The sequence below is a fragment of the Vidua chalybeata genome, chromosome 16 (assembly GCF_026979565.1).
Source record: "Vidua chalybeata isolate OUT-0048 chromosome 16, bVidCha1 merged haplotype, whole genome shotgun sequence".
Classification (NCBI taxonomy): domain Eukaryota; kingdom Metazoa; phylum Chordata; class Aves; order Passeriformes; family Viduidae; genus Vidua; species Vidua chalybeata.
This window is the reverse complement of record NC_071545.1, coordinates 363,681-378,195: the sequence shown is the minus strand read 5'-3', so window position 1 is coordinate 378,195 and position 14,515 is coordinate 363,681. Positions and strand designations below refer to the sequence as shown.

Here is a 14,515-nt window from a genome sequence, read left to right as displayed (position 1 = left end):
TTGGAGCCTCTTCCAGGGCCTAAAGGAGCTCCAGGAGAGCTGGAGAGGGACTTGGGACAAGGGATGGAGGGACAGGACAAGGGGGAATGGCTTTCCCCTGCCAGAGGGCAGGGTTAGATGGAATGTTGGGAAGGAATTGTTCCCTGGGAAGGTGCTGTGGCTGCCCCTGGATCCCTGGAAGTGTTCAAGGCCAGGTTGGAAGTGGCTTAGAAGAACATGAGGTAGTGGAAGGTGTCCCTGCCTATGGCAGGCTTTGAGAACAAGATGGTCTTTAAAGTCCCTTCCCACCCAAACCAGTCAGTGATTCTGTGATTTTATGATAATCACCTTTCTGGCTACACCTCCCTTGGTCCATATCCTTCTCTTTCAGGTTACCTTTCTATCTTTAATGCAACATTTTAAATGCACTTTTAAAAATTACATTATGGTTTCCCTGCTGGAAAAATGTATCAACAGCTTTTTTTTTTTTCAGCAAGCTGCAAATTATTTATTAAACTTTAGGTGCTGTTACAACTTCTATTCTGGTATGATATTTCTGTCAGTTTCTGTGCTATCCATGCTTCAGCTCACCTCTGAGCATGGATGAACCGTTTCATCAGACTAATCCTGCTCTGCAGGTGACCAAGTTTGCTTTCCTGTTCCACAGGGCTTCTGGCCTTTGCTTTGGAAAGGCACTTGTATGCTTCTGTCAGTGCTCTGTGGGCTTTTTCATAGTTCTGATACTCATCGATTTCTACCTGCAGGAGGAGAAAGGAGATGGTCTTGCTCCAGAGCCAATAAACCAAACACCTTCAGCAGTCACAGAAAGGGCAGTACCTGAGCACATGCATCATAGAAACCTGCCAGGAGGTCAAGGGCCCCTCCTTTGGTGTAGAAGCTGATGATATTTGCAATAATCTTTGCATCCTTACGCCAGTCCAGTGACTGCAGGTAGTTGGCTGCCATGATATAAATTTCTCTCTGTCTGGAAACTCCCGCAAAGAAGATAATTTTCTCAGTATCTCCAGATTTCAGCAATGCCCTCATAGCCTGGCAAGGGAAAGAGTAGCACAGAGGGAGAGAGGAAAAATATTGTGAATGCAAAAGTGCAATCAAGATGGCTCAGAAGTTTCATCTGGGTAGCTACCGTAGAAAGTCTGCTTCAAGGTTTGTTTTTCAAAACACCCTCGTTTTGAGGCTATCCAGGCTGACCTTTAACTTGTTTCCTGCTTGTGTGTATTTCTTGGTGGCAATGTGGTAGTTGCCTTGTCTCATGCAGCAGTCGGCAATTTGCTCCAGCAGCTCTCTCCGGGACTCCTCAGAGAGATCCTGGGACTCCTTGGAGACTGTCATCTTCTCGGCCAGCTCCTCAGTGATGGTCAGGTTCTGTTCCAGGCAGAGCCGCAGAGCTTCGTGGTACTGATGGGAGCAAGAGAGCAATGAGATGTTGCAAGCACTAGCATGATGCCTCATGTTTGCTTGTGGTGTAACCTACAGAAATCAGCTAGAAACACAGGTAGCTGAGGATGCTCTGTCTGGAACATTGGGCTGTAGTTACGTGTCTCAACATCAGCCCTTCTTCAGGCACACACTGTCCCATTTGTTTGCTAAGAAGAGCATGTTTGTTCTTCCATGACAACATTGCTCTCACATAAGTGTGCCACTAAAGATTCAGCAATTTTGACTCTGAACATGAGATTTTCAGAGACATACAAGTCAGGTTTGTTAGGCATGATCAATAGTAACATTTTCAGAAAATACAAATAGATTGAAAGATTTTGTTAAATATTTTGGTACTTCCCATTTAAGAACAAGTTCTGAGTAGGCTATACAAAAGTTTGTAGTCCAGAAAAGGGCTATGGTACCCTTGCAAAGTGTAGAAGAAAGCCAGCCATAGGAGCTTGTTAAAGAGGAGTGAGCACAGACTGGTCTGGTACCCAGCATTTTGGCAAGGCTGAGCTGCCAGTGCCTCTGAATCGCTGGCTTAGGAGGAATCTTGAAATTTACAAGTGTCTCTTGTATTTGTTTATCTGCACAGATGAATGGCTGTGTGCAGGTACACACCTGTTGTGCTCCTCTACCTGTGCAGAGGGGACCAGAGGGCTCAGCTCACCTTCCTGGCTGTGAGCAGCAGCTCCATTGCCTTCTCATACTGAGCATGTTCAATGAAGAACCCGGAGCAGCGTGCGAGCAGGGCTGGGTCGGATTTCTCATCCAGGTCCTCAGCAATGAGCTGTAAGGCCCCGAACTGCTGCGTGGCGAAGGCCAGCTCCAGGGCTTTGGAGAAGTGTCCTGCCTGCAAAATTAGGAATGAGGCTTCAAAGACTAGAATGAGCACTAAAGAGCCAGTTCACAGGGCACCCTGGCTTATTTATTAAGCATTACTCACCATGAAAAAGTTACTAATAAGCAGGACATAGTAAGCACCACAGCTGATTTAACATTCCTATGCTGTAGGAACTGCTTCAGTGTAAAGTTTGGGAGTTTTTACTAGAAAACATTTACCTTGTGGTATAACATAACAGCTCTGTCCATTTGATCCCCCTTTTCCTCATAATAGCAGGCTGCCTCTATCATGTCTTCTGGTGAGCTCAGGAGAGCCAGGTTCATCAGCTGATCATTTAAATTATTCGCCTGTTCAAAAGCAAAAGGTTTGGCTCTGGGTGTGCACACAAAAAATTTTGTAATTCCAGCTTCTGGCAAGCCTGTGTCTTTATGCTGTCCCATAGTATTAAACTCTCACCCCCTTTTGCGTAAAACCTCTACAACCCAAGTGATTTTCAGCTTCGATTATGATTATTTCTTTCAGGGAGTTTCTGATGACCTGTTTAAGAAAATACATTTCCAAACCACGAAGGCTTTATTGATCCACCTTTGGTAGAAGAGGTCAGCAAAACCAGGATCAGCTTCATCATGGGCTGTTCCAAGAGCAGGCAGTGTCTTATGGGACAGAACAGGCACAAACACCTTATTCTGCCAAAGGGCAGAACACTGCTGGTGTGGGCACACTGCGCCTCTCCGCATACCTTGCACAAGCGGATGGCGTTGTTGAATGCCTGGGCCCGGCTGTAAAAGTGCACGGCCTGCTTGATGTCCTCCTGACTCTCATACTGGCGTGCCAGGTGATAGGAGGCTGCCCCGTTCCCAGTTTCATTTGCTACTTCAGCAGCCTGCAGAGAGAATTGTACAGCTTTACTTCATGTCCATGCTCCTCCCAGGAATGAGAACTCTGCTAGCAGGTGGAAGCAGGCTGCCTTACCTTCTCAATGTTGCCTTGAAAGCAGTGAACACGGACTAGGGAAAAATAATCCTGAGCCAGTGCATAGTATTTTAATGCAGATTCCATGTCTGACTGGCTCTCCAAGTACTGTGCCCACCACTTCCACAGGCTCCTTGAAAAGCAACAATATTAACTACAGCAATGAGAACTTACAGATGCTGGTTTTCACTCCTAGAGAGCTTGAACTAAAGACTGAACACACTTAGTGTGTTCATGGTTTACCCCACCCCAAGTGTGACACTCCCAAGATCTGCACTATATAGGAAGTCAGCCTGAATAACCAATGTGGCAGTTCTTATGTAAGTCCAGCATAAACCTGAAAAGCTGTTGGAGAGTCATAGTGGATAAGGCAGGGGTTGAATGAGACTGAGAAGATTCACACTCTGTCATCCTCGCATTCATCAAAAATTGTATGTCAGACCTGACAGCCCCGTGTAGAAGGAACAAGCATAACACTGACTTGTCTTTCCTCTTGTTGATGTAGTTCTCCAGGGCTTGTAAGTCTTCAGAGAGCATTCGAGGTGCCTCAAATCTGTGTGTGTCTGACTTTTCATAGCTGTAGAGAAGAAGAACATATTAGATGTGAAATGACAGCCTCCTTATTAGGTCTCTATGTGTAAAACATCTATTTAATATTGTTTGCCAGCCATGAACAGACAACACTGTCAACAACTGCTTCAGCTGAATAAGTAAGTTCACTGTAAGACCAGTTGCAGTCCACCAGCATCGTCAAAAGTTAAAAGTTCAATGGTACTGCCAAGCACTTGGAATGAAGGAGGTATGATCTTCAAAGCACACAAAATACTTTAAAGTGCCAGTGATGGCCCAAAGAAGTATTCCAGAAAGTTCCCCAAGCATCAAGCACACCTGGCTGGGCAGGTCACAAATGGCCCAGGCTCCACATTGTACCACCCACTGCAACATCAGCCTTTACCACTGCTGAGAGGTCACTGCCCTTCCCCAGAACCCATGTCTCCTAACCCCACTGCCCACCATGGCCATCAGTGGGTCTGCCTGAGCACAGCAGAGTTCTGCTTTGATTCTGAACAGAATTGACCTTATTGGATGGTGATGATGATGATAATGATAATGGGAACTTTCATATTGGAAAACTCATAAAAACAAGATCTCAAACAAGAAATACAAGACATCAAAAATACCCTCCCCTAACTTCTCATGGGACTTGGCAGTCACAGGAGAGGATCAGCCACCAGAAGCAACCAAATCAAACTAAATTCTGCTTCAGCAGTTGTGTCTGGGACTCTCGGGAAAAGCAAATAATTTTTTTTTTCATGGAAAAGGAAGGAAAAGATGGCAGTGGTCTTCCAGAGACAAACACAGGACTGGATATGAGTGGGTTTTAACTACTGGCCCAGACAGACTCTTGACTTTTTAAGACACTACACATTATTTGCACAGGAGGGTTGCTAGGAGGTTTCACTGGGAATGTTTTCACTCTGAGATAGAAGGCGCCAGGAACAGGAAAAGACTTTAATTATTTTTTACTGGTCATCATCAAACATACTCCTTCACCTATCTTCACAGGAGAAAGAGGCTCCCAGTCCCCCAGCTACACCCAGCTGGTGCTTACTGGGTGAGTGCCAGGCTCTGCTGCCCTGTTGCCTCCAGGTGCTTCGCATAGTTGTAGTGGGTGGTGCGCAGGTGGACCCGGTCGTGAGCCTCGGCTGTTTCGATGGCTTTCTGCCACTGGTTGGAGGCCTGGTAGAACTTGTTCAAGAGGTCATACCGTTTGCAATCCTTGTACAGCTGCTCTGCATCCTCCTGGGAGAGGAACACCCAAAATCCCCATCAGCCCCGACCATGCTGCGTGTCAGTCACACCAGGCACTCCTTGCAGCAGTTTATTAGTGCAGGGCATTGCAATGCAATTAAAGCAACAATCATTCAGTCAGAGGGTTTAACCAGCTAAATATATGTGGCCTGGGATAGCATGTTATTGGGAAACAGGATGGTTATGTAAAAATAAGGAAAGCACTCAGATCCTGACATTTATTGTACAGGATTGCCTGGGAGGGAGGGGAGTGACACAAGCAAGTCATCAATGATCAAATGCTGTCATCAGGAGTGTGAGTCGCCAGAAATGGAGACATGCTTAGGTGGGGGTACAGCTACCAATCATGCTGCCCACCCAGGCGTGAGGCTTAAGAGAAGATCCTGGCACTCAGGCTTTGAGAATTAAGGTGTTGCAAGCCAGGGAACCCCTGTGGCCTCACAGTAGATCTCAGAGGTAGCAATGCTGTTCATGGACAACTGAGCTCCATTCCTGGGAATAAATGTTAATAATTTATTGCAGAATTAGAACAGGAGGGTTTTGCCGGTGCTGACGCAAGGGCAAACAAATTTGGAACTATTATTTTTATTCTCCGAAAGGTTCTAACTCCTGTGGAAGGAGCATTTTCCTGCTCCACCCAACTGCTGTCCAGCTGAACACTATATTTAGTAAATTGAGATTATCTGTCCAAGACAGAAAAATGCTTTCTGTCTCTTATTGTTTCAAATTTTAAAAAGCACAGAAAGTGGAAAAGGTAGATGCCTGCCCTAAGATTCTGTAGAAGATGGAAAAAGCAGTAGAACTGCATTTGTTTTGCTGTAGTTCCCTTCCACCTCTCCAAACAGATCTAAATATCCAAGAGAAGAAGCACTGACACTTTTCAGCCTCATAGTTTTCTCTGCCAGGAAGCCTTTACAAACATTTAGTTTGAATTTTCCTTTTTTCCTTACCTTTAACTCAGAATAGTCACTCTCTGTCTCTTTTTCTCTCTCATACTCATCAAATAACTATAGATTGCTAAATACCTTTTCAAGCCAAATTCTAATTATTTGGCCATTTTCACAGATTTCCTTTTCTGTGAAATCTTTCCAAGAGCTGAGAAATTTGCTTTGATTTTCTCTGAACCTTTTCCAGTTCAACAACATTTTTTTCTGTAATGAGATACTTAAAGGCTGGAGGTCATCATTCCAGCTGTAGCTGCCCTGAATACATACACAGGAGTTACCAAATCCAGGCCCCAGGATTTGGCACCTCCTCAAACGTGGCACCAAACTGATTTTTGCTGTCATAGCACCTTGCTATTTTTTATCTAATTAAGTATTTCCTATAGACTGTGGGTTATTTCATAAATTTTTCCCCAGTTTTTCCCTCTGATGGATTGTATGCCTGGATCTCTTATGGTTCCCAAGCTAAAAATTTCTGACTTTCTTATGGATCATTGCCAAAGGTATTAAATCAGTGGAACACTAATTCCCCTCTAACTAGCACCAGTCAATTTTCAATCCATATGACAATGCTGGTCTCAAATCCAGCTTAGATCTCACTTCTACTGGCAATCAAAGGGAATGAAGACAGACATGAGACACAAGGTCCACTTTGGGGTGTATTTGCTGCCAGGTTGGGCTCCAGATGGGGGAACAGCCAGATCTTGTCCTCTGGCTGAGCTGGATCCAGCCAAGTTCCTGCTCACACAGTGGGAGAAGTCAGGATAGAAATCTGGGTGACTAGGCATCCCTGGGACAGTACAGGCAATGAATGTGACTGAACAGAGCTCTCCAGCCTCACAGGAAAAGTCTATTTTCCCTAAATTCCTTCAACAACCTCAGGTCAGCCCTCACTCTGTTACAACACACAGCTCTATCCTTTTACCCTAGAAACAAATAATTTCAAAATGTAACTTGTGTTCCATATCAGAACTTAAATATTAGAGCTTCATATCAGAGCTTAAAACATGTTTGTTGAAACATTTTAACTATAATAAAATACAGCCTTTTTAAAATCCAGTGAAAGCTAGAATTATTAAGCTTGGAAGAGGCTTATGCCCCAAGAAAGCAGATTTTTGTTAAATGTTTCACACATAAAACAATCTTTCAAAGATGTTTCCTGTAGTCAGCAGTTTCTTTCACTGAGTAAATTTTCAGAGTCTGATATAAACCCTTCACAGCTTGGCTGTGGGATTTACCAGCATGCCCAGCTGGATGGCCAGCACAGCCACCCTGGCCTTCTGCTCTGGCTCTTGCTCAGCCTCCCGCAGTGCTTTGGCTCCTCTTGCATGACCCATGTGCCCCAGGCAAATTTTGGCAACATCGAGCCTCTGAGTCTTCACACACATGCGAGCCATGTTCTCCCAGACAGCCTCACTGCAGGAAACAGGAAACAAAAGGAGAGCTATTATTGTGTAACCTGGAAGGCAAGTGAGGTATGAGGAGGGAGAGTGTGAAAGGGAAAACCATCAGTACCTTGGGAATGGGGTGACTGTAACAGAGACTCCAGCAGCTGTGTGAAGATTGAAGAGGAACAGAAGCAGGCTCACACACAAAGGTCAGTTCTTGAGCTAAATTACCCTAACCTTAAGGAAATATTGTGGACTTTGATTTACACCAATGTCTAAACAACAACAGTTACACCTCTACTCTGGAGGCAGGCTGAGAGAGCTGGGGATGTTCAGCCTGGAGAAAGGAAGGCTCTTAAGAGCACCTTCCAGTGCCTAAAGGAGCTCCAGGAGAGCTGGAGAGGGAGTTGGGATGAGGGCCTGGAGGGACAGGACAAGGGGGAATGGCTTCAAATTGCAAAAGGGGAGATTCAGATTGGAAGAAATTTTTCCCTATGAGGTTGGTGAGGCCCTGGCACAGGTTGCCCAGAGCAGCTGTGGCCCCATCCCTGGAAGTGTTCAATGCCAGGTTGGACGGGACTTGGAGCAACCTGGGAATAGGTTCATCCCCGCCCAAAGCAGAGGTGGGTAGAACTATATGGTCTTTAATGGTCCACAATGGTGGGTAGAACTAGACGTTCTCCCTTCCAACCCAAACCAGTCCATGATTCTATGTTTGCATGTATATAAACATTTATCATGTGCCCATCCTGCTGTAGCTGCAACCTATAGACAGTCACAACTCCCACAATGATGTTCATAAATCAAAATTAAAATTATGAAAAAAGTCTTAACCTCACACTGGAAATCTCTTGTTGCAGTCTGGAGTAGTTTAAATATGAACAACTATTGGGAGCCCAATTGCTGTACTCAGTAATAGGGAATGATGTGTAGAAAAATTATAAAACAACCACATTCTAATTTAAAACTTGCATAAAACGGGCAAAAAGAAAAGCTTTGTGATGCTCAGAACAAGAACTCAGGGCTATGAGCTTGGAGTTAACACTGCAAAGTCCCCTGACCAGGCAAAGCAGGATGGGCTGAGGACCATGCTCCTGGCTGGAATGGCTGGCGGAATTGCTCAGCAGAAGGAGCACAACGGAATTGACCGTCACAGAGTGGGACAAGCAAATATTTCCAGAGATTTTATTCACATTTGACACTCTTCAAAATTTCATGCAAGTATGTTTGACCAATAAAAACCATGAGCATTCAAAATAAGATTTTTTTCAATGTCACCCTCAGCAGAGGTACAGTCTGTGCAGTTCTCAGGCACCAACACAGCACAAAGTAAAGATCTAAATTATAAAAGCAGGGAAAAAAGAAGGAAATAATAGAATATAATGACACTTTATGACCTGCCACCAAATTCCCTTCCAGTTTTCCTCGGATTAAAATGTTTTTCTGTTGCCAGTGGCTGTGGGAAAGCCCTGCACACACAGGAGAAAGTGACTAACTGGGAAGCAGCGGAACAGGTGAACCATGACGTGCTCTTCAACACATACACTAAGAAAAGGCACAGGAAAAATTCTTTGCATAATTTCTTAAGAATTAGAGCATCTTTTACTTGCAGTGCAACTCATATAAAGGTTGCAGGTATTAATCAACATAAGTAGTACAGACTTCACTGAGACAAATGGTATAGAGAAAATAAAAAAAAGAACAGAAGTGATAAATCAGGGACAAATTTCAGAAAGATCAGAAGTGTTTCTGGTTTAGAAAAGCAAAAATGCATATCTGAGTTCTGCCTTTCTTACAACTGAGTAGTATTCAAGCACAGCCTCCTCATGCTCTTCTCCCAAGCTGTGTCCAAGCTCCCCAGCTGAGGAGCCAAAAGGAAGACCGAAATAAAGTGTGGTAATTTCAGACCTGGAAGGGCCTGACAGAAACCATCACCACTTAATACAAAAATGCTACCTTGTGTCAGCAGATGTAACCTTCCTAATTTTGGAAAAGTTGGAACAGTTTTCTCTTTTATTCCAGACACTATCTGTATCTGGAATTGGGAAAAGTCGTAAAAACACCTTTAAAGAACATTGACATGATCAACATGATGTTAGTTATGTTCACCTGGCTTTGACCAACACAGCCAGTTGAGTTCTGTCCTTAGGAAAAACTGCTGAAGGCTGTGCCTGGGCACAGCTGTGCTTCACAGCACTTGAGGAGAAGTACATTTTCCAAGCTCTACAGTGTGCCAGAAGATGCTGCCAACAGCCGGTTGGCTTGGGGTAAAGGAATGCACGTCTGTGCTGGGTTTTGTCAAGCTCACTAACAGTGAGTTTCTGAAAGGAAATCAAAGTCTTCCTTTTTCAGAGCTCTGACAGCTCTCAACTCCCTCCATGCAGGAAGATGAGAGTTCATGGGCTCCAACAGGCGAGCGGATGAGATTCTTATTTAGACTACAAGGAGTGGAAACTTTTGAGAGGAAACAGACTACACAGTGTATTTTAAAGTACAAAGTTAAAAGATAACGGTGTGCAGAAAGTCATAGCAGGATTTGCTCATCATCTCTCAGCTGTTCTATGCTTTCCTGGATGGCAACAACTCCTGCCAATGTCAAAATTCAGCAGGAGCTGCTGCCCCTAGGGAGGTCCTCTTTGGGAGCTCTGCCCCCACACACCTGCCTGTTGGCCACACAGGCACCCAGGTACCTCTACCCTGAGGAGCTGGAATTCTACCATCCCACCTCTTTCTTCTACATTCCAAAACATTTGCAAAATGAACCTGAGAGTCTTGAGCCACAGGTATGCTGTGGGCAGCAACAAACACAGAGGGAGAAACATCTGCAGTTGATGTGCTCTGCAGTTGGTTTTATTCTGGCAAGCATTGCCTTCTCCCACCCCGGCTGGGCAGGGGGTGAGCACACCAGGCTCAAACTGCACCAAAGACACTGAATTTGGGAGTGTTCACAGCAGAGCACAGCTTGCATGGACTCACCCAGCACAGAGACCACAGCAAGAGATAAGAGGGACAGCAAAGAAAGGTGTCCCTGCTCATGGCAGAGTTGGTCTTTAAGGTCCTTTCCAACCCAAACCATTCCATGATTCTAGGATTCTGAGAGACATGATAAGAGCAGCTCACCAGCACAAGAACCCATGGCAGGTGAGACCAATTACTCCCTCTGACCATCCTTTCTCCTGCTTCCACCCTGCAGAAACACCTGAAGGAATGTTTTACCTAAGGAACTCAGCCTTGCTCTGCCCAGAGCAGTTCCCATACCCCACTCGGTTTGGTTAGCAGCTGCACAGGGCAGAGCAACAGCCATGGTCTCCATGCGACTGCAGCAGACACTGGTTCTTTCCAGCAGACACATCCTTCACAAGAAGGTCTGATAAGGTACATGGAGAGGAAAGGATAGGGAAGGGGAGGGGATCCTGGCAGCACCCACAATCCACTTCCATTTCTCTCTGCGTTTCATGAAGACCAACCTCAACCACAAGATGTGCAACCTCCCTGGCAGGCACACACCTCCAGCACCAGGGCAAGTTTTGCTGCCCCTCAGAGATGTGGGCAGATGGATGTGGGTCTGGTGAAGGAACAAAAAACAGGAGGTGCAGAACAGGTTCACTTAAATCCCAGGGAAAACCACAGTTTATCTCCCAACAGCTGCCTGCCGCCAGTGTAGTAAGCAAGCTGAATCTCTCCATGCATCCCTAAAAGGCAGCAACTCTACTTTCCAGGCCTGGCCCTGCTGTCCATATAAAAATGCCAAGTAATATTTTTCCCTGCCCCTGATTGTGACTCCCAAGAATGTCCTGTTCTTCCCCTCCTCCTCCTTTCATCCCCCCTGGAAAGCCTCTCACATCTGTACTTCATCAGCCAAAGCTGGAAACTTAATGAAGCCCAGGCACAGCAGCAGTGGGAGCAGAGCCATGGAAAGGCATCCCAAGCAGCCTGGGAGCCCCAAGCCCCCCACCAGGCACAGGGATATACTGCTGCAGCCTGTGCTCCCAGGCTCCAGGCCACATTCACAGTGCCAGGGATTTGGGAAGCAAATGTTGATGCCTCTTAAGAGTGGACACAAATCTTACCACATATTTGATGAAAGTTTCCTTGCTTAATTCACATTTGTTTTTCTGTGGAACTGTGTTTACAGCATCTACAGTCCTTACAAACCCTTCTGTTCCCATGTATTTTTCATTGCCTATTTAGCACTAAAGTTTAAAGAAAAAATGCAATATTATTTAGAAGTGCTGGACATTTATATGTCTGAAGCATCTCACTGAAAAACCTTTTCTCCTTCTATTTAATGGGCTATATTTGGAAAATGAACATTGACCAGGATAAAAAAAAATCTCTTTTCAATTTGGGCCCCACTTTGTTGAACTGGACCCTATAACATACACATTATATATAACAAATTAATATTGCATTCTATAGTGTTATATTATAGATAATCACAGAACCACAGAATAGTTTGGGTAGGAAGGGACATCAAAAACCATCTTATTCCAAACCCCTGCCATGGGCAGGGACATCTTCCACTAGATTGGAAAACACTAAAGACTTGAGAAAATTAGGTTTTAGCTGATATAGCTAAATTAGGTTTGATGCTTTTAAAATAAAATGCATATGATCCTGGTTATATCTTTCCGTGGGGCTAAAAGACAACAAGGAACTAAGTAATAGATGAAAAGTTGTTAACAGTTCAATGAGACTCTTGATAGTGTTAATGATATTATATGAGCTACTCTAAGAAAAGTCAAGCATTTTTCATGTATGATCCAAACACTGAAAGCTGATGAGGCTACTCCTAAAAACTCTTCCCTAGCAGAAACATAACATTTGATAAAGCAGCTTCACAGAATGTATCTATAATATCCCATTGAATACACGGCTTTGTTCCAAACTTACCCTCATAAAACCAACACCAAGAGATTGCTCCATGTGGGTTGTATGACACAAACCCCTGTGCCCCACAGAATGCTGCAAAATGCACATCCTGCTGCCTGCTTGTCAGCAAAGAAGCATTCACTAAGGCAGTTTTTTATTAAGGATCAGGATTCTCATACTGTTTAAATTGAATATTAGGGAAAATTTGTTCATGGAAAGGGTGGTCAGGCACTGGCACAGCTGCCCGGGGCAGTGGTGGAGTCACCATTCCTGGAAGGATTTAAAAGCTGTGTGGATGTAGCACTTGGGGACATGGGTCTGTGGCTAGGGCAGTGGTTGATCTTTTCCAACCTTTATGATTCTATGACTAGACTGATTTGTTCAGCCTTTGTAAAATAGAATTGCTATTGTTTTTAACATTACATGAGAAGGAAGCTTGGACCCTCCTGAAAATACATACTCAGACTTCATCAAATCACAAAAATCAAATGGGGGGAGGCAGAAGCAGGTGTCAGACATTTCCCTAAAGGTAAATCTCTCCTGGTGTTATCTGCATGTAAACATCATCTGCCTTGCTGCTGAATGCCTGGCTTATAATAAACACAGAATCATAATAACAAGTAATCCAAGGGGTTTAAAATATGCAAAGACAGTCATTGCTGGTAGGAAATTTATTTGAAGAATGGCAGACACTGGTGTGCTTATACTGGAAGTTCTAAAACCAGTAATGTACAGAAACATGACCAATCACAGAGAAAAACAGAAACCAAAGATGCTACAGTGCTCTCAAGGGATAAAGATGTTCAAAGTACTTAAAACTTAATTTGTTTAAATATTTAAAATTATCAGAGCACATGGAGAAGGGTTGAGTTCATAGCCAGGTTAGGACATTCAACTTCAGTAGCTGAAAACTAATTATAGAAGCATATCTGCTTTACTGGAATCTCCCCCCCTTCTCTCACCAACAAGTCTTGAAAAGAAAATGTTGCCTTGTAAAAAATTTCAGACCAGTTTCTTTCAGTGTATTGGGTCAGGGCAGATCAGTTGGTTAGGGGCAAAGCCTCTTGTCTGGTAAGACGGAGCCGCTATAAAATTAAATCTGTTTGCAATCTAATGTATTGAATACCGGGATGTGAACTCAGGTGTGGCAGTGCCTGGCGAGGCAGGTCTGTGCCTGGTCTCAGTGCTGACCGGATGTTGTGCCTTCAGTTCAGTGTGTACAAGGCAATGCTACACTCGTGCGGTATTTGTGAAGCCTGAAGAACTATGCCAGGCTCAGCTCAGGAGGGGCATAACCCCAGGCAGTACCACCCGGCTGTAGGGTAGTGCCCACCAGAATCCCCGTCCTCCTCCCGGTGCTGCCGAGGCAGCTGATAGGAACAGCAAAAGCCGTTTGGAGTGCCAGTCTGGGCGAGAGCGCTCTGGAAACACCCAGGTTCAAGGACAGTTTGGAATACCCAACAACTCTCTTCAACGGGTTTAGCAGAGAAGCACCTGCCCTGTGAAGAGAAGCCACTTGCTCTGTGGCAGTCCATTCCGTACCGGGCTGTAGCAGGGACATCCCATCCAGCACACGGCAGCAGAGTTTTCACGCCCTGGGCACCGAGCGAGGTGCGCAGCGTCCCTCGAGGCTCTGCGGAGCCGGCACCGCGCCCAGCGCGCCGGAACTCGGGCTCGCCACACAGGCGACTCTCAACCTCACTCACACCCCAACACTTGCCCCCTGCTTTTGCAGACATCCCCAAACTGGGTTGTTATAGAGTTGAGAATCTCGAGATTTTATACTTCCTATTTATCTGCCACGGTCTCTCCTATGGTGCAGAGAGGACGCGGACATCAGGGCACCCCCGCAGCACTTTCGTCGCGCCGTCCAGCAGCGAACCCCAATATTGTTTTGCTTCTAATAAAAGGTATTTCAAAATCCCTCTCCTCGATTCGCTTCCACAGAGCTGATGCCCCGAAGGCTGAAGCTGGGATTTCCTTCTCTCCTTTTCCCGAGGAGCTCTGCTGCGCTCCCCGGGCTCTCCGAGACGCTGCGGGTCCCGGCTGGGGGCAGCGGCGAGGGGAGGAGGCTTGAGGCAGGGAGGGGGCTCTCCGAGGGGAGGAGGGACAACTTTAGAAGTCTCCATAGTCTCTTCCTTTCAGGAAACGCATCCTGTTAATGTTTGACTGCCGTGGCAGTGGCTCTTTTTTTTTTTTTTTTTTTTTTTTTTTTCAGTCGACTACGCCCTGAGGCTCACCAAAACGAGCCACAAAAACAG

The 14,515-nt window shown here is 45.2% G+C and overlaps 1 protein-coding gene across 6 annotated transcripts in view; it reads right to left on the bottom strand.

The window, feature by feature from the left end:
• The window catches only part of IFT140 (intraflagellar transport 140), an 83,392-nt gene that overhangs the window by 1,501 nt on the left and 67,376 nt on the right, over positions 1-14,515 (bottom strand). For 4 of the 6 annotated variants that reach the window (XM_053958111.1, XM_053958110.1, XM_053958109.1 and 1 more), the window contains 10 exons: positions 7,233-7,410; positions 4,851-5,041; positions 3,720-3,815; positions 3,239-3,371; positions 3,006-3,149; positions 2,485-2,613; positions 2,093-2,275; positions 1,192-1,398; positions 817-1,029; positions 571-737 (listed from right to left, as the gene is read on the bottom strand). In XM_053958111.1, coding sequence (XP_053814086.1) covers positions 571-737; positions 817-1,029; positions 1,192-1,398; positions 2,093-2,275; positions 2,485-2,613; positions 3,006-3,149; positions 3,239-3,371; positions 3,720-3,815; positions 4,851-5,041; positions 7,233-7,410 — 1,641 coding nt within the window. The remainder of the gene's footprint in view (positions 1-570; positions 738-816; positions 1,030-1,191; positions 1,399-2,092; positions 2,276-2,484; positions 2,614-3,005; positions 3,150-3,238; positions 3,372-3,719; positions 3,816-4,850; positions 5,042-7,232; positions 7,411-14,515) is intronic. The other 2 variants (XM_053958112.1, XM_053958113.1) reach the window with 2 other exon arrangements.